This window comes from Bombina bombina, chromosome 1, assembly GCF_027579735.1.
Source record: "Bombina bombina isolate aBomBom1 chromosome 1, aBomBom1.pri, whole genome shotgun sequence".
Classification (NCBI taxonomy): Eukaryota; Metazoa; Chordata; class Amphibia; order Anura; family Bombinatoridae; genus Bombina; species Bombina bombina.
Window position 1 is genome coordinate 577149607 of NC_069499.1, and position 20789 is coordinate 577170395.

A 20789-nucleotide genomic window follows, 5' to 3' on the forward strand; every position below is an offset into this window, starting at 1 on the left:
TGGCTAGCTTCACGGTACTAGCCCTCAGGGCTCTGGTTAAAATCTTGGTCTGCCGATGTTTCTTCTAAGGTCAAGCTTTTGGCTTTACCCTAAAAGTGAAAGACTTTGTTTGGACCTGGTCTAGCAGAGATCATTTCAGAGATTACAGGTGGAAAGGGATCTTTCCTACCTCAGAACAAGAAATAGACCTAGAGGTCGTGAGACCTCTATCATTCCTTTTGTAACTTTAAGGGACCAAAGTCCCCCTCTTCCTCTTCCAGATCCTCTTGGAAATCCAACCAGCCCTGGAACAAGGGAAAACAAAACAAGAAGCCTTCTGCTGATTCAAAATCAGCATGAAGGTTCCGATCCCAGTTTGGATCTGGTGGGGGGCAGGCTTTCTCTTTTTTTTTTTTTTTTTTTTTTTTTTTTTAATAAACAAACCTGGATACGAGAGATCCCAGACCCTTGGACGGTGGATATAATATCCCAGGGTTACAGGGTGGGATTCAAGTCTTGCCCTCCAATGGGCAGATTTCTCCTGCCAAGACTGTCCTCAAACTAAAGGAGTCCTCCTTAAACTGTGTAAAAGACCTATTTTCTCTTGGAGTTATTGTTCCTGTCCCTCTAACAGAACAGGGTCTAGGATTCTATTCAAATCTATTTGTGGTTCCCAAAAAGGAGGGAACTTTTCGCCCCATTCTAGACCTTAAGTGTCTCAACAAAATTCCTCAGGGTTCCGTCCTTAAAGATGTATACTATTCGTTCCATTCTTCATTTGGTACAGGAAGGTCAGTTTATGACGACCATAGACCTAAAGGACACATACCTTCATGTACCCATTCACAGGGAACACCATCAGTATCTGAGGTTTGCATATCTGGACAAGCACTTCCAATTTGCTTTTCCATTTGGTCTAGCCATGGCTTCCAGAATATTCCAAAAGATTTTGGGGGCGCTATTGACTATGATCAGATCCCAGGAAATTGCTGTGGCACCTTATCTAGACGATATCTTGGTTCAGGCGTCATCTTTTTCAACTAGCCCAATCTCATATAGCAATGCTGTTTTTTTTTTTTTTTTTTTTATTCTCATGGATGGAAGGTCAATTTGTAAAAAAAAAAAGTTCTTTTGTTCATCTACCAAGGTGTGTTTTCTAGGGACTATAATAGATTCCCTGTCCATGCAGATTTTTCTGACCGATATCCGAAAAGACGAGATAATTGCTTCCTGCCTTTCTCAAGTCTGCCTTTCGTCCATCTGTAGCCCAATGCATGGCAGTGATTGGCCTAATGGTGGCATCCATGGACATGATTCCTTTTGCACGGTTCCATCTTCGACCGCTGCAGTTTTGTATGCTCTGTCAATGGAACGCAGATCATTCAGATTTATCTCGGAGGATAAATCTGGACCCTCTAACAAGAGACTCTCTCTCGTGGTGGCTGTCACAGGATCATCTGTCTCGGGGCACTTGCTTTCTGAGACCTTCTTGGGAAATTGTGACTACAGATGCCAGTCTATCAGGGCCATCTAAAGGCTCAGGGCCTGTGGTCTCGGGAAGAGTCCTCTCTCCCCATAAACATCTTGGAGTTGAGCTATCTTCAATGCTCTCAGTGCAGCCTCAACTGTCGTTGGTCCGGTTTATAAGATTCCAATCGTACATCACCTCAGTGGCTTACATCAACCACTAGGTAGGGACTCTAGTTCCTTAGCCGTGAAGGAGGTGACTCAAATTAATCAGTGGGCGGAAACCCATGATTGTCTCCTATCTGCCATCCACATCCCAGGAGTGGACAACTGGTAAGCAGATTTTCTGAGCAGACAGATCTTTCATCCCAGGGAGTGGGCTCTCCATCCAGAAGTGTTCTCTCATATAACCCTCAAGTCTCTGGTTGAGAAGTTTGATTTGTTTGGCGTATGAGACTGCTGGACAGCAGCCTCCTGAGAGTTACGGCTCATTCCACTAGGGCTGTCTCCTCTTCCTGGGCTTTCAAATGTTAAGCTTCTGTGGAACAGATTTGCAAGGCCGCAACTTGGTCCTCTCTGCATACTTTTTCAAAATTCTACAAATTTGATACCTTTGCCTCAGCTGAGGCTTCGTTTGGGAGACAGGTTCTACAAGTGGGGGTGCCTTCTGTTTAGGTCATCCTGACTCCCCCCCCCCCCTCCCATTCATTCCGTGTCGTCCTAGCTTGGGTATTGGTTCCCACTAGTAATTGGAATGACGACGTGGACTCCATGTCATAGGAAAGAAAACAAAATTTATGCTTACCTGATAAATTTATTTCCGACATGGAGAGTCCACAACCCGCCCTCCTTTTTTTTTTTTTTTTTTTATGAATTGGCAGTTTTTTTCTATAAACCTCAGGCAACTTTTTCACCCTTGTTTCTTCCTTTTCCATTTCCTTCGGCTGAATGACTGGGGGTTATGGGTAAGGCAGTTACACTTAACAGCTTTGCTGGGTTCCTCTTTGCCTCCTCCTGCTGGCCAGGAGTTGAATATCCCACTAGTAATTGGAATGACGTGGACTCTCCATGTCTGGAAAGAAAGACATTTATCAGGTAAGCATACATTTTTGTTTTTTGTTGCCGTAGGTGGTGTGACCCTACTGCGAGCTGCTGCCAAGAACCATGCTCGAGTGACGGTAGTGTGTGATCCTAGTGATTATGGAACCATTGCTGATGAGATGGAAAAATCTGAGACAAAGGACACATCGTTGGAGACACGCAGCCAACTAGCTTTGAAGGTGAGCACAATGGGATAGTGACAACTAGTGACCCTTGAAAGTGATCAGGTCAGATACTAAACTGCAACTTTTATTTGTGCACTTTTTTTCTTTTCTTTTTTAATTAGTACATTCATGTTTCCTTAGCTGCTGCTCTGCTTCTGTCTGTAAGCATAATATTCTAGATGGGGTAGTTTCCTTTTCTATTAGCTTGGCTCAAGACAATGTCACATCCAGCATCAGTCTGATAATTGTGAAGCAAAGAACAGTGGTTTAGAAATGCCATGTTTGCAAGAGACTGGTTGAGCTCTATAAGCTCTCCCCTCCCCCCCCCCCCCCAAGCCTTCTGCACTACAACTGCAGGTTCTCACAAGAGAACCTGCACTTCGTATTTATCAAGCAGTGGTCATCAACCGCTGCTTCCTACACTCTTCTCCACTTCTTAGGTGGAGAATTTCAATCTGACCGGTGAGATTGACAGCTCCTGCACACACGTGATTGGCTGTGCGCGGGCAGGGGCGGCATTGCATGCGAGCGCAAAACGGCGATCGCGTGCAATGAGCTGCGGCAGAGGGGTGCATATATCCGACGTAGCTTGATAAATCGAGCCCTATAGGGACTGTCCTTGTCTGGTGTCCCAAGGAGCCAGTACAGTGAAAAATCCTTTATAGCTTTTAAGAAAAAGGCAACCATAGTTCTTATGAAGAGCCAGTTAAAATTTTCATCCTAGTTCACTCCTTAGAATAATTACAGTGGAAGTTGATTTGAAAAAAGAGGGAAATTGTCGCACTAAAGGCTACCTCCCATCTTGCTTACTTGGAATCTGCCCAAGCACTGTTCCTCCATTGGGAATTCCTTTTTCCATTAGATTTGGATAGTTTTTTTTTTTTTTTTTCAGCAGCAGGGAGAGGACACAAGTTAAAGATTGAAATTTGCCACAATGTACTTTTAATGTTATATTAATGAGTCGTGGGGTTACATATAACAGGGTACATCGAACAGTACTGCATTTACATTTATTTTTTAAACAGTACATAGGAATTTCCAAGTAAATAAACCATAAATAATAAAACTAAGTTTTTTATACGTCATACTTAGTACCATCTCTAGGTGGCATAGTTGTTCCTATAAAGTATAGTATTGGAAGTGACATTTTGTCTGGTAATAATCATACTATCTGGATATGAAAGAGCTATGTTGAGCTTCTAGATTACTGCCAAGAACACCAAATTGACTTAACATAGACATTGATTATTCTTTTGAACTTTTTTAAAATTTACGTTGTCATATGAAGCTTTAAATATTGATAATATGATTATTGGTTGATATGAATATATTTTTAATGTGAGTGATCTTTATGACTGAAATTCCAATAAAAAAAATTTGCATTTTTATTATTTGGGATATTAAATGTTAAACAAAACCATAAGCTCTTTTCCTTAGGCTTCTAATTTTATTTTTACTTTGTTTTTGTGTTGCTGTTTTTATATATTATGTGACTAAGCACAAAAGGCTTGATCTAAAAGCCCGGTAAATGTTAGCTGTATATGTCAAAGGCCCGGTAGTCATTGGCAGTGGGGGAGTAGTATATCAGTCGGAGGCTGGTAGCACTAGATAAGATAAGATTCCTTTTATTGTCATTGCACAAGTTAGAAAAACAAGGGCAATGAAATATATTTAAAAACATCTAACCCAGACATTGCAAATAAATAGTATAAGGTGCAGAGGCTAATACAATAGTAGTCGTAAATAATTATAAAATTATAAAAAAAAAAATGGAATGACTTTAGTGTTGAATACATATATTGTAACATGTAATATCAATAATTAAAATGTGATATACTTTATTTCTTCTGTTAAGTGTGATCAGTCCACGGGTCATCATTACTTCTGGGATATTACTCCTCCCCAACAGGAAGTGCAAGAGGATTCACCCAGCAGAGCTGCATATAGCTCCTCCCCTCTACGTCACTCCCAGTCATTCTCTTGCACCCAACGACTAGATAGGATGTGTGAGAGGACTATGGTGATTATACTTAGTTTTATATCTTCTATCAAAAGTTTGTTATTTTAAAATAGCACCGGAGTGTGTTATTACCTCTCTGGCAGAGTTTGAAGAAGAATCTACCAGAGTTTTACTATGATTTTAGCCGGAGTAGTTAAGATCATATTGCTGTTTCTCGGCCATCTGAGGAGAGGTAAACTTCAGATCAGGGGACAGCGGGCAGATGAATCTGCATAGAGGTATGTAGCAGCTTTTATTTTCTGACAATGGAATTGATGAGAAAATCCTGCCATACCGATATAATGTCATGTATGTATACTTTACACTTCAGTATTCTGGGGAATGGTACTTCACTGGAATTACACTGTAAGAAATACATAAACATAATTTCTTAGTTATTAAAAAGTTTTAACGTTTTTGCTGGAATGTAAAATCGTTTTCATTTGCTGAGGTACTGAGTGAATAAATGTTTGGGCACTATTTTTCCACTTGGCAGTTGCTTGATCTTTTTTCTGACAGTTTCTGTTCTCTCTCACTGCTGTGTGTGAGGGGCCGTTTTTTGGCGCTTTTGCTACGCATCAGAAATTTCAGTCAGCAGCTCATTGTATTTCCTGCATGATCCGGTTCATCTCTACAGAGCTCAGGGGTCTTCAAAACTTGTTTTCTCCAACATAGGTGTGTCCGGTCCACGGCGTCATCCTTACTTGTGGGATATTCTCTTCCCCAACAGGAAATGGCAAAGAGCCCAGCAAAGCTGGTCACATGATCCCTCCTAGGCTCCGCCTACCCCAGTCATTCTCTTTGCCGTTGTACAGGCAACATCTCCACGGAGATGGCTTAGAGTTTTTTAGTGTTTAACTGTAGTTTTTATTATTCAATCAAGAGTTTGTTATTTTGAAATAGTGCTGGTATGTACTATTTACTCAGAAACAGAAAAGAGATGAAGATTTCTGTTTGTATGAGGAAAATGATTTTAGCAACCGTAACTAAAATCCATGGCTGTTCCACACAGGACTGTTGAGAGCAATTAACTTCAGTTGGGGGAACAGTGTGCAGTCTCTTGCTGCTTGAGGTATGACACATTCTAACAAGACGATGTAATGCTGGAAGCTGTCATTTTCCCTATGGGATCCGGTAAGCCATGTTTATTACGATCGTAAATAAGGGCTTCACAAGGGCTTATTAAGACTGTAGACTTTTTCTGGGCTAAATCGATTCATTATTAACACATATTTAGCCTTGAGGAATCATTTTATCTGGGTATTTTGATATAATAATATCGGCAGGCACTGTATTAGACACCTTATTCCTTAGGGGCTTTCCCAAAGCATAAGCAGAGCCTCATTTTCGCGCCGGTGTGGCGCACTTGTTTTTGAGAGGCATGGCATGCAGTCGCATGTGAGAGGAGCTCTGATACTTAGAAAAGACTTTCTGAAGGCGTCATTTGGTATCGTATTCCCCTTTGGGCTTGGTTGGGTCTCAGCAAAGCAGATACCAGGGACTGTAAAGGGGTTAAAGTTTAAAACGGCTCCGGTTCCGTTATTTTAAGGGTTAAAGCTTCCAAATTTGGTGTGCAATACTTTTAAGGCTTTAAGACACTGTGGTGAAAATTTGATAAATTTTGAACAATTCCTTCATGTTTTTTCGCAATTGCAGTAATAAAGTGTGTTCAGTTTAAAATTTAAAGTGACAGTAACGGTTTTATTTTAAAACGTTTTTGTACTTTGTTATCAAGTTTATGCCTGTTTAACATGTCTGAACTACCAGATAGACTGTGTTCTGAATGTGGGGAAGCCAGAATTCCTATTCATTTAAATAAATGTGATTTATGTGATAATGACAATGATGCCCAAGATGATTCCTCAAGTGAGGGGAGTAAGCATGGTACTGCATCATTCCCTCCTTCGTCTACACGAGTCTTGCCCACTCAGGAGGCCCCTAGTACATCTAGCGCGCCAATACTCCTTACTATGCAACAATTAACGGCTGTAATGGATAATTCTGTCAAAAACATTTTAGCCAAAATAAACACTTGTCAGCGTAAGCGCGGCTGCTCTGTTTTAGATACTGAAGAGCATGACGACGCTGATATTAATATCTCTGAAGGGCCCCTAACCCAGTCTGATGGGGCCAGGGAGGTTTTGTCTGAGGGAGAAATTACTGATTCAGGGAACATTTCTCAACAGGCTGAACCTGATGTGATTGCATTTAAATTTAAGTTGGAACATCTCCGCATTCTGCTTAAGGAGGTATTATCCACTCTGGATGATTGTGACAAGTTGGTCATCCCAGAGAAACTATGTAAAATGGACAAGTTCCTAGAGGTGCCGGGGCTCCCAGAAGCTTTTCCTATACCCAAGCGGGTGGCGGACATTGTTAATAAAGAATGGGAGAGGCCAGGTATTCCTTTCGTCCCTCCCCCCATATTTAAAAAATTGTTTCCTATGGTCGACCCCAGAAAGGACTTATGGCAGACAGTCCCCAAGGTCGAGGGAGCGGTTTCCACTTTAAACAAACGCACCACTATACCCATAGAGGATAGTTGTGCTTTCAAAGATCCTATGGATAAAAAATTAGAAGGTTTGCTTAAAAAGATGTTTGTTCAGCAGGGTTACCTTCTACAACCAATTTCATGCATTGTCCCTGTCGCTACAGCCGCATGTTTCTGGTTCGATGAGCTGATAAAGGCGGTCGATAGTGATTCTCCTCCTTATGAGGAGATTATGGACAGAATCAATGCTCTCAAATTGGCTAATTCTTTCACCCTCGACGCCACTTTGCAATTGGCTAGGTTAGCGGCTAAGAATTCTGGGTTTGCTATTGTGGCGCGCAGAGCGCTTTGGTTGAAATCTTGGTCGGCTGATGCGTCTTCCAAGAACAAGCTACTTAACATTCCTTTCAAGGGGAAAACGCTGTTTGGCCCTGACTTGAAAGAGATTATCTCTGATATCACTGGGGGTAAGGGCCACGCCCTTCCTCAGGATCGGCCTTTCAAGGCAAAAAATAAACCTAATTTTCGTCCCTTTCGTAGAAACGGACCAGCCCAAGGTGCTACGTCCTCTAAGCAAGAGGGTAATACTTCTCAAGCCAAGCCAGCTTGGAGACCAATGCAAGGCTGGAACAAAGGAAAGCAGGCCAAGAAACCTGCCACTGCTACCAAGACTGCATGAAATGTTGGCCCCCGATCCGGGACCGGATCTGGTGGGGGGCAGACTCTCTCTCTTCGCTCAGGCTTGGGCAAGAGATGTTCTGGATCCTTGGGCCCTAGAAATAGTCTCCCAAGGTTATCTTCTGGAATTCAAGGGACTTCCCCCAAGGGGGAGGTTCCACAGGTCTCAGTTGTCTTCAGACCATATAAATAGACAGGCATTCTTACATTGTGTAGAAGACCTGTTAAAAATGGGAGTGATTCATCCTGTTCCATTAAGAGAACAAGGGATGGGGTTCTACTCCAATCTGTTCATAGTTCCCAAAAAAGAGGGAACGTTCAGACCAATCTTAGATCTCAAGATCTTAAACAAGTTTCTCAAGGTTCCATCATTCAAGATGGAAACCATTCGAACTATTCTTCCTTCCATCCAGGAAGGTCAATTCATGACCACGGTGGATTTAAAGGATGCGTATCTACATATTCCTATCCACAAGGAACATCATCGGTTCCTAAGGTTCGCATTCCTGGACAAACATTACCAGTTCGTGGCGCTTCCTTTCGGATTAGCCACTGCTCCAAGGATTTTCACAAAGGTACTAGGGTCCCTTCTAGCTGTGCTAAGACCAAGGGGCATTGCTGTAGTACCTTACTTGGACGACATTTTGATTCAAGCGTCGTCCCTTCCTCAAGCAAAGGCTCACACGGACATCGTCCTGGCCTTTCTCAGATCTCACGGATGGAAAGTGAACGTGGAAAAGAGTTCTCTATCCCCGTCAACAAGGGTTCCCTTCTTGGGAACAATTATAGACTCCTTAGAAATGAGGATTTTTCTAACAGAGGCCAGAAAAACAAAACTTCTAGACTCTTGTCGGATACTTCATTCCGTTCCTCTTCCTTCCATAGCTCAGTGCATGGAAGTGATCGGGTTGATGGTAGCGGCAATGGACATAGTTCCTTTTGCGCGCATTCATCTAAGACCATTACAACTGTGCATGCTCAGTCAGTGGAATGGGGACTATACAGACTTGTCTCCGAAGATACAAGTAAATCAGAGGACCAGAGACTCACTCCGTTGGTGGCTGTCCCTGGACAACCTGTCACAAGGGATGACATTCCGCAGACCAGAGTGGGTCATTGTCACGACCGACGCCAGTCTGATGGGCTGGGGCGCGGTCTGGGGATCCCTGAAAGCTCAGGGTCTTTGGTCTCGGGAAGAATCTCTTCTACCGATAAATATTCTGGAACTGAGAGCGATATTCAATGCTCTCAAGGCTTGGCCTCAGCTAGCGAGGGCCAAGTTCATACGGTTTCAATCAGACAACATGACAACTGTTGCGTACATCAACCATCAGGGGGGAACAAGGAGTTCCCTAGCGATGGAAGAAGTGACCAAAATCATTCTATGGGCGGAGTCTCACTCCTGCCACCTGTCTGCTATCCACATCCCAGGAGTGGAAAATTGGGAAGCGGATTTTCTGAGTCGTCAGACATTGCATCCGGGGGAGTGGGAACTCCATCCGGAAATCTTTGCCCAAGTCACTCAGCTGTGGGGCATTCCAGACATGGATCTGATGGCCTCTCGTCAGAACTTCAAAGTTCCTTGCTACGGGTCCAGATCCAGGGATCCCAAGGCGGCTCTAGTGGATGCACTAGTAGCACCTTGGACCTTCAAACTAGCTTATGTGTTCCAGCCCTTTCCTCTCATCCCCAGGCTGGTAGCCAGGATCAATCAGGAGAGGGCGTCGGTGATCTTGATAGCTCCTGCGTGGCCACGCAGGACTTGGTATGCAGATCTGGTGAATATGTCATCGGCTCCACCTTGGAAGCTACCTTTGAGACGAGACCTTCTTGTTCAGGGTCCGTTCGAACATCCGAATCTGGTTTCACTCCAGCTGACTGCTTGGAGATTGAACGCTTGATTTTATCGAAGCGAGGGTTCTCAGATTCTGTTATCGATACTCTTGTTCAGGCCAGAAAGCCTGTAACTAGAAAGATTTACCACAAAATTTGGAAAAAATATATCTGTTGGTGTGAATCTAAAGGATTCCCTTGGGACAAGGTTAAGATTCCTAGGATCCTATCCTTCCTTCAAGAAGGATTGGAAAAAGGATTATCTGCAAGTTCCCTGAAGGGACAGATTTCTGCCTTGTCGGTGTTACTTCACAAAAAACTGGCTGCTGTGCCAGATGTTCAAGCTTTTGTTCAGGCTCTGGTTAGAATTAAGCCTGTTTACAAACCTTTGACTCCTCCTTGGAGTCTCAATTTAGTTCTTTCAGTTCTTCAGGGGGTTCCGTTTGAACCCTTGCATTCCGTTGATATTAAATTATTATCTTGGAAAGTTTTGTTTTTAGTTGCAATTTCTTCTGCCAGAAGAGTTTCAGAATTATCTGCTCTGCAGTGTTCTCCTCCTTATCTGGTGTTCCATGCAGATAAGGTGGTTTTACGTACTAAACCTGGTTTTCTTCCAAAAGTTGTTTCTAACAAAAACATTAACCAGGAGATTATCGTACCTTCTCTGTGTCCGAAACCAGTTTCAAAGAAGGAACGTTTGTTGCACAATTTGGATGTTGTTCGCGCTCTAAAATTCTATTTAGATGCTACAAAGGATTTTAGACAAACATCTTCCTTGTTTGTTGTTTATTCCGGTAAAAGGAGAGGTCAAAAAGCAACTTCTACCTCTCTCTCTTTTTGGATTAAAAGCATCATCAGATTGGCTTACGAGACTGCCGGACGGCAGCCTCCCGAAAGAATCACAGCTCATTCCACTAGGGCTGTGGCTTCCACATGGGCCTTCAAGAACGAGGCTTCTGTTGATCAGATATGTAGGGCAGCGACTTGGTCTTCACTGCACACTTTTACCAAATTTTACAAGTTTGATACTTTTGCTTCTTCTGAGGCTATTTTTGGGAGAGAGGTTTTGCAAGCCGTGGTGCCTTCCATTTAGGTGACCTGATTTGCTCCCTCCCTTCATCCGTGTCCTAAAGCTTTGGTATTGGTTCCCACAAGTAAGGCTGACGCCGTGGACCGGACACACCTATGTTGGAGAAAACAGAATTTATGTTTACCTGATAAATTACTTTCTCCAACGGTGTGTCCGGTCCACGGCCCGCCCTGGTTTTTTTAATCAGGTCTGATAATTTATTTTCTTTAACTACAGTCACCACGGTACCATATGGTTTCTCCTATGCAAATATTCCTCCTTAACGTCGGTCGAATGACTGGGGTAGGCGGAGCCTAGGAGGGATCATGTGACCAGCTTTGCTGGGCTCTTTGCCATTTCCTGTTGGGGAAGAGAATATCCCACAAGTAAGGATGACGCCGTGGACCGGACACACCGTTGGAGAAAGTAATTTATCAGGTAAACATAAATTCTGTTTTGAGGGAGGTAATTTCTCTCAGCAGAGCTGTGAGATTATAGTTGACTGAGATAAAAAACGTTTATTCTGTAATTTTTTTTCTGCTTTCAGAATTAGTTGTCTTTTGCTAATGGGATCAAACCTTTGCTAAAGTTGTGTTGTTTACAAGGATTGAGGCTATAACTGTTTCAATTTATTAATTTTCAACTGTCATAAATCTTCTGTGCTTCTTAAAGGCACAGTACGTTTTTAATAATATTCTAATAGAATTGTATTCCAAGTTGCAAGTTTATTTGCTAGTGTGTTAAACATGTCTGATTCAGAGGAAGATACCTGTGTCATTTGTTGCAATGCCAAAGTGGAGCCCAATAGAAATTTATGTACTAACTGTATTGATGCTACTTTAAATAAGAGTCAATCTGTACAAATTGAACAAATTTCACCAAACAACGAGGGGAGAGTTATGCCGACTAACTCGCCTCACGTGTCAGTACCTGCATCTCCCGCTCGGGAGGTGCGCGATATGGTGGCGCCCAGTACAGCTGGGCGGCCATTACAGATAACTTTACAAGATATGGCCACTGTTATGACTGAAGTTTTGGCTAAATTACCAGAACTAAGAGGCAAGCGTGATCACTCTGGGGTGAGAACAGAGTGCGCTGATAATATTAGGGCCATGTCAGACACTGCGTCACAGGTGGCAGAACATGAGGACGGAGAACTTCATTCTGTGGGTGACGGTTCTGATCCAAACAGACTGGATTCAGATATTTCAAATTTTAAATTTAAGCTGGAAAACCTCCGTGTATTACTAGGGGAGGTGTTAGCGGCTCTGAATGATTGTAACACAGTTGCAATACCAGAGAAAATGTGTAGGTTGGATAAATATTTTGCGGTACCGGCGAGTACTGATGTTTTTCCTATACCTAAGAGACTTACTGAAATTGTTACTAAGGAGTGGGATAGACCCGGTGTGCCGTTCTCACCCCCTCCGATATTTAGAAAAATGTTTCCAATAGACGCCACCACACGGGACTTGTGGCAAACGGTCCCTAAGGTGGAGGGAGCAGTTTCTACTTTAGCTAAGCGTACCACTATCCCGGTGGAGGATAGCTGTGCTTTTTCAGATCCAATGGATAAAAAATTAGAGGGTTACCTTAAGAAAATGTTTGTTCAACAAGGTTTTATATTGCAACCCCTTGCATGCATTGCGCCGGTCACGGCTGCAGCGGCATTCTGGATTGAGTCTCTGGAAGAGAACATTAGTTCAGCTACTCTGGACGACATTACGGACAGGCTTAGAGTCCTTAAACTAGCTAATTCATTCATTTCGGAGGCCGTAGTACATTTAACTAAACTTACGGCTAAGAATTCAGGATTCGCCATTCAGGCACGCAGGGCGCTGTGGCTAAAATCCTGGTCAGCTGATGTTACTTCTAAGTCTAAATTGCTTAATATAGCTTTTAAAGGGCAGTCCTTATTTGGGCCTGGTTTGAAAGAAATTATCGCTGACATTACAGGAGGTAAAGGCCACGCCCTGCCTCAAGACAGGGCCAAACTTAAGGCCAAACAGTCTAATTTTCGTTCCTTTCGGAATTTCAAAGCAGGAGCAGCATCAACTTCCTCTGCCCCAAAGCAAGAAGGATCTGTTGCTCGCTACAGACAAAACTGGAGACCTAACCAGTCTTGGAACAAGGGCGAGCAGGCCAGGAAACCTGCTGCTGCCCCTAAAACAGCATGAATTGAGGGCCCCCGATCCGGGATCGGATCTAGTGGGGGGCAGACTTTCTCTCTTCGCCCAGGCTTGGGCAAGAGATGTCCAGGATCCCTGGGCGCTAGAGATAATATCTCAGGGATACCTTCTGGACTTCAAATACTCTCCTCCAAGAGAGAGATTTCATCTGTCAAGGTTGTCAACAATCCAGACAAAGAAAGAGGCGTTTCTACGCTGCGTACAAGAGCTCTTGTTAATGGGAGTAATCCATCCAGTTCCACGGTCGGAACAGGGACAAGGGTTTTACTCAAATCTGTTTGTGGTTCCCAAAAAAGAGGGAACTTTCAGACCAATCCTGGACTTAAAGATCCTAAACAAATTCCTAAGAGTTCCATCGTTCAAGATGGAGACTATTCGGACAATTTTACCTATGATCCAAGAGGGTCAGTACATGACCACTGTAGATTTAAAAGATGCTTACCTTCACATACCGATTCACAAAGATCATTTCCGGTACCTAAGGTTTGCCTTCCTAGACAGGCATTACCAGTTTGTGGCTCTTCCATTCGGATTGGCTACAGCTCCAAGAATCTTCACAAAGGTTCTGGGTGCTCTTCTGGCGGTACTAAGACCGCGGGGAATCTCGGTAGCTCCATACCTAGACGACATTCTGATACAAGCTTCAAGCTTTCAAAATGCCAAGTTTCATACAGAGTTAGTACTGGCATTTCTAAGGTCACATGGATGGAAGGTGAACGAAAAGAAAAGTTCACTCGTTCCACTCACAAGAGTTCCCTTCTTGGGGACTCTTATAGATTCTGTAGAAATGAAGATTTACCTGACAGAGGACAGGCTAACAAGACTTCAAAGTGCTTGCCGCACCCTTCATTCCATTCAACACCCGTCAGTGGCTCAATGCATGGAGGTAATCGGCTTAATGGTAGCGGCAATGGACATAGTACCCTTTGCACGCTTACACCTCAGACCACTGCAACTGTGCATGCTAAGTCAGTGGAATGGGGATTACTCAGACTTGTCCCCTTCTCTGAATCTGGATCAAGAGACCAGAAATTCTCTTCTATGGTGGCTTTCTCGGCCACATCTGTCCAGGGGGATGCCATTCAGCAGACCAGACTGGACAATTGTAACAACAGACGCCAGCCTTCTAGGTTGGGGTGCCGTCTGGAATTCTCTGAAGGCTCAGGGACAATGGAGTCAGGAAGAGAGTCTCCTGCCAATAAACATTCTGGAATTGAGAGCAGTTCTCAATGCACTCCTGGCTTGGCCCCAGTTGACAACTCGGGGGTTCATCAGGTTTCAGTCGGACAACATCACGACTGTAGCTTACATCAACCATCAGGGAGGGACAAGAAGCTCCCTAGCAATGATGGAAGTATCAAAGATAATTCGCTGGGCAGAGTCTCACTCTTGCCACCTGTCAGCAATCCACATCCCGGGAGTGGAGAACTGGGAGGCGGATTTCTTAAGTCGTCAGACTTTTCATCCGGGGGAGTGGGAACTTCATCCGGAGGTCTTTGCCCAAATACTTCGACGTTGGGGCAAACCAGAGATAGACCTCATGGCGTCTCGTCAGAACTCCAAGCTTCCTCGTTACGGGTCCAGATCCAGGGATCCAGGAGCAGTCCTGATAGATGCCCTGACAGCACCCTGGGATTTCAGGATGGCTTACGTGTTTCCACCCTTCCCGATGCTTCCTCGATTGATTGCCAGAATCAAACAGGAGAGAGCATCAGTGATTCTAATAGCACCTGCATGGCCACGCAGGACTTGGTATGCAGACCTAGTGGACATGTCATCCTGTCCACCTTGGTCTCTACCTCTGAAACAGGACCTTCTGATACAGGGTCCTTTCAAACATCAAAATCTAACTTCTCTGAAGCTGACTGCTTGGAAATTGAACGCTTGATTTTATCAAGACGTGGGTTTTCTGAGTCAGTTATTGATACCTTAATACAGGCTAGGAAGCCTGTTACCAGAAGGATTTACCATAAGATATGGCGTAAATACCTATATTGGTGTGAATCCAAAGGTTACTCTTGGAGTAAGGTTAGGATTCCTAGGATATTATCTTTTCTACAAGAAGGTTTAGAAAAGGGTTTATCTGCTAGTTCTTTAAAGGGACAGATCTCAGCTCTGTCCATTCTGTTACACAAACGTCTGTCAGAAGTTCCTGACGTCCAGGCTTTTTGTCAGGCTTTGGCCAGGATTAAGCCTGTGTTTAAAACTGTTGCTCCACCATGGAGTTTAAACCTTGTTCTTAATGTTTTACAGGGCGTTCCGTTTGAACCCCTTCATTCCATTGATATAAAGTTGTTATCTTGGAAAGTTCTATTTTTAATGGCTATTTCCTCGGCTTGAAGAGTCTCTGAATTATCAGCCTTACATTGTGATTCTCCTTATTTGATTTTTCATTCGGATAAGGTAGTTCTGCGTACTAAACCTGGGTTCTTACCTAAGGTAGTCACTAACAGGAATATCAATCAAGAGATTGTTGTTCCTCCTTTGTGCCCAAATCCTTCTTCGAAGAAGGAACGTCTACTGCACAACCTGGACGTAGTCCGTGCTCTAAAATTTTACTTACAGGCAACTAAGGAATTTCGACAAACGTCTTCTCTGTTTGTCGTTTACTCTGGTCAGAGGAGAGGTCAAAAGGCTTCTGCTACCTCTCTTTCTTTTTGGCTTCGTAGCATAATTCGTTTAGCTTATGAGACTGCTGGACAGCAGCCTCCTGAAAGAATTACAGCTCATTCTACTAGAGCTGTGGCTTCCACTTGGGCCTTCAAGAATGAGGCCTCTGTTGAGCAGATTTGCAAGGCTGCAACTTGGTCTTCGCTTCATACTTTTTCCAAATTTGACACTTTTGCTTCCTCGGAGGCTATTTTTGGGAGAAAGGTTCTTCAGGCAGTGGTTCCTTCTGTATAAAGAGCCTGCCTATCCCTCCCGTCATCCGTGTACTTTTGCTTTGGTATTGGTATCCCAGAAGTAATGATGACCCGTGGACTGATCACACTTAACAGAAGAAAACATAATTTATGCTTACCTGATAAATTCCTTTCTTCTGTAGTGTGATCAGTCCACGGCCCGCCCTGTTTTTAAGGCAGGTAAATATTTTTTAAGTTATACTCCAGTCACCACTTCACCCTTGGCTTCTCCTTTCTCGTTGGTCCTTGGTCGAATGACTGGGAGTGACGTAGAGGGGAGGAGCTATATGCAGCTCTGCTGGGTGAATCCTCTTGCACTTCCTGTTGGGGAGGAGTAATATCCCAGAAGTAATGATGACCCGTGGACTGATCACACTACAGAAGAAAGGAATTTATCAGGTAAGCATAAATTATGTTTTGTAAATGCATAAAATATGTGCAGTATAAGTCTAATATGGCAAAAGACAATAATTTACACACTGAGAATCCCAGTGTGACCATAATTCAGCATAGTAGAAAAGTGCGTGGTGCCAATCAATATCAACCAGCAAATAAGTTGTAAAAATATATAAAACATAGAAGAAAAAAAGTTTAACAGTGTAATACAAATTATCAATGTGATATGAATAAGTGCATGGTGCTATCCGTGTAGTAAGCACAGGTAATGGAAAATACAAATTAATAAATGTGAGTAATAAACAGCAATTATAATCAGAGATGGCTTAAAACCTACAATTAAAAGATGTAATAATCTAAAAGATATAATAAAAATGATCGAAATCGGCACTAGGTATGTGTTCAGCATAACAGCTCTGGGGAAAAAAACTATTTTGTAGCCTGGCTCTCTTGCTATTCAGACTCCTGTACTGCCTCCCTGATGGCAAAAGGACAAACTGTCCATGACTAGGATGGAAAGAGTCTCCAATGATGCAGTGTGCCCTTTGCAGGCATCGCCTGTGCTGATGGTCCTCAATAGAGGGTAGCTAAACACCGATGATGTACTGGGCAGTTTTCACCACCCGTTTAAGAGCTTTCCAGTCGAGGTTAGTACAGTTGCCGTACCACACCGAGATGCAGTTGGTAAGAATGCTCTCAATGGTGCAGAGATAGAAATTAAACAATCTGAGAAGACAGATGTACTTTCTTCAGCTTCCTTAAATAGTCGCCGTTGCGCCTTTTTAACTAACGTGAAGGTATTTTAGTGACCAGGACAGATTTTCGGGGATGGTATGTTCCCAGAAATTTAAAACTAGTCACCCGTTCTACCTCAGACCCATTAATATAGATGGGCATGTGTGTACAGCGTTTATCAACACACCATGTCACCAGGTGCGTTAACTCCTCCCTGTATGCCGACTCTTCATTATTGCTGACCCTGTCTACCACAGTAGTGTCATCTGCAAACTTAATGATGGTATTCAACACAAACTTAAGCAGGCAGTCGTGGGTAAAAAGAGAATAAAATAGAGGGCTCAATACACAGCCTTGTGGGACTCCAGTATTCAGGGTAAAGGAGAGAGAATTGTCTAACCTCACTGACTGAGGTCTATTGGTCAGGAAGTCCAGGGTCCAATTACAGAGCCAGATATTGATACCCAAGTCTTGAAGTTTCGCAACCAGCTTTGTAGGAATGATGTTGAATGCTGAACTGAAATCAATAAAAAGCATCCTTACATAAGTGTTACTGTCCAAATGGGTCAAAGCAGAGTGTAGTGCCATAGAAATAGCATCTTCTGTTGACCTATTTTGGCAATAGGCATATTGATGAGGGTCCAATGTACATGGTAAATGGTCTTTAAGATGGGCCATGACCAACCTCTCAAAACACTTCATGATGATTGGAGTAAGTAAATTAGGACGATAGTCATTCAGACTAGGGTTGCACCGATACTAGTATCGGTGCCGATACCAAGTATTTCCATGAGTACTTGTACTCGTGCAAATGCACCGATACTTAAACCGATACCTCCAATTCCTACCCATATGCCATCTTGTGGCGTTTTTCAAACTGTATGTTCCCATTTCATTTTAAGCTGGAGTGGAGACTTAACTAAAAATTGTTCACTTCTGTTCTGCCAATACAAAATGCTGTTATTTGTATTTTACGTCAGCAGTGCTTTAAAAGCTGCTACTTTACAGCTTCTCATCTTGCACAATTATGCTCAAAATATACTGTACTCTGAGGAACACCCTTAGCCAGGGCTGGACTGGGAATAAAAAGCAGCCATGGAAAAATATGAAGACCAGCCCTATTTTCTGTTGAGTCAGTAGAATACAAATGCCCCATTTTTCTCAAAGGGGATTACTGGGACACTCCTTCCCCAATATTTTCAGAATTAAATTTACAACTTTGTATTAACAACTAAATGTCAGATTGATGAGTTTTATATGCACCCTACAACCCAATAGCATTTATAAACACATTCTGTGAACTTTGTGACAACAAGCACATAAAACTGTTTTATTATTTCAAAATGTCTTTTGAGATACAATTCATAATTATAAAGAAGCGATCTTAAATCATTAGTCTGTATTGTGCTTGGTAAACTGTCATGACATAAAAAAAGTATCGGTAATTGGTATCGGTGAGTATTTGAAAAAAGGTATCAGTACTTGTACTCAGTCTTAAAAAAATGGTATCGGTGCAACCCTAATTCAGACCCACTGCAGCGGATTGTTTTTGCACCCCGGGACAGCCGCCTGGGCCAGTCACAGATTAAAAATGTCAGTAAAGACCTTGGCTAATTCTCCAGCACATGGCCAGGAATACCATCTGGGCCATCAGCCTTGCGTGCATCTACCCTGGAAAGTTCTTGGTACTCCTCAGAAACTAAGTATTAAAGGCTGTTCCTCTGGATGGAGCGCATCTTTGATGATTGGTTCATTATTATCCCGATCAAAATGGGCATAAAAGTAATTTAGCACGTCTGGAAAGGAGGCATCCTTAATTGAGGAGATTGTATTTACAGATTTGTAGTTCGTAATGGCCTGGATGCCCTGCCACATACGTTGGGGTCACAATTGTTATGAAAGTGGTCTTCAATATGATATCTTGAAATCATGTTTAGCACTTTTTTTATTCCCCTTTTTAAATTTTCCCCGGTAGCGCTATAGGCTGCAGCATTTTGTGCATCCAGTAAAAGGCGAACCTCCCTATTCATCCAAGGTTTCTGGTTAGGAAAGATTTTTTAATATTTTTAAAAGTGGTTACGCTGTTGGTACACAAGCTGATATAATCCAGAATAGAGGAGGCATATAGTTCAATATATATATGGAAATCCCCCATAGCTTGCAAAGCAAACATGCTCCAATCAGTATATGTAAACTGATACTGAAGTTTAGAGGTTGCATCTTCTGGCCACACTAAAGGCACTTACTTACCTGTGGTGCCCATGGCTGGACTTGTCTGCTCCTTGTCCCATGCTGTCCTCCCACTAAATGGCTGTTACATGCACATATCGTGCATGCACAGTGGCACTCTGATAGGCCCCCAGCTCCATACATATGGAACTCTGGGTGATCAGTTTACAGCAAAGAAGCAGCAAAAATGTATGTTGAATCATGGCCCACCAGCAGAACCACCAAGGCCTAATACTGGGCCAAGGCCCGGCTGAGAAACCCTGCGGATGTCTTCTACTCTTAATAGCTACTTGAAAACAATCTTCTCAGAATCCTCTGTCAGTAAAAGTTGAAATATAGAAGAGGTGGAAGAAAATGTGCTTCTTTAATGCACTAAATGGTATTCTTGAAGCAAGTGAAATGCTTCTAGTTAAAGGGACAGTATACACCCATTTTCATATAACTGCATGTAATAGACACTACTATAAAGAGTAAGGTGCACAGATACTGATATAAAAATCCAGTATAAAACTGTTTAAAAACTTACTTAGAAGCTCTGTTGAAAAGGTAGCTGGAAAGCCCACTCCCCCATCCCTTCTTTTGCATATGGAAAGACCTTTACACAAACAGGAGCAAGCTGGAGTAGGTATCTGACGGTATTCTCCTAAAACTTTGGGGCTTGGTTAGGAGACTGAAAATCAGAGCATTGTTATTTTATAAATAAGCAAAACTATACATTAAAAAAAAAAAAAAAAAAAACTTTGTGGGCTATATAAATAGATCTACAAAACATTTATGCAAAGAAAAAATGAGTGCATAATGTCCCTTTAAGCTTATTCAAAACAGATGTATCTTCTTAAATTATATATATTCTTAAATGATAGATTTCTGCAAGGTTTTAGTACCATTGACTTTAATATTGTATATTTGTCCAGCCAGCAGTGATCAGACTGGAAGAACATTTTATCATAGCATGGGTGGGACATCCACTTTGAAATAGTTTATTCTTCATGCCATTAAGACTGTGCATGTCTTATAATTACATCAGCTAGCCTTCTTTAGCTCCAAATATTATATTCTGTTTAGAACAATACTCAACTGCTGGATGCCATCATCTCTAACAAGGTCTCCGATAGTAAATACTTATTTAAAGCCTTGTATTGGAGCATTTGTGACAGCCCAAGACACAGGGAGCCTCCAATGCCGCTTCCATCACATTTTGGTGTTCTCCAGCACAGCCTATTGTCATTTCAGTGTGTCATGTTCCATTCTTCAGTCATGCTTAGCTCTGTCTTCCCTCTTGTCTTCAAAGTGCATTTTCCCAATTAGTGTTAGCAGACCTATTTAAAGGGATATATATATCTATCTATATCTATCATTACAAATTCATCTTGAACTCCTACTCTGCCCTTAATCTCCACAAGCAACACTACTTCTCTACCCTTATCTCTAATCTTTCTTCAAACCCAAAACGTCTGTTCTCCACTTTCAATACTCTCCTCCGCCCTCCCCCACTTCCTAATACAACTTCTCTGTCAGCTCAAGACTTTGCCAGTCACTTCATTAACAAAATTGAT

General features: G+C 42.6%; 1 protein-coding gene across 1 annotated transcript in view; it reads left to right on the forward strand.

The window, feature by feature from the left end:
• ATIC (5-aminoimidazole-4-carboxamide ribonucleotide formyltransferase/IMP cyclohydrolase) overlaps positions 1 to 20789 on the forward strand; it is a 191276-nt gene that overhangs the window by 42929 nt on the left and 127558 nt on the right. The window contains exon 6 of the mRNA XM_053698807.1: positions 2575 to 2726. Coding sequence (XP_053554782.1) covers positions 2575 to 2726 — 152 coding nt within the window. The remainder of the gene's footprint in view (positions 1 to 2574; positions 2727 to 20789) is intronic.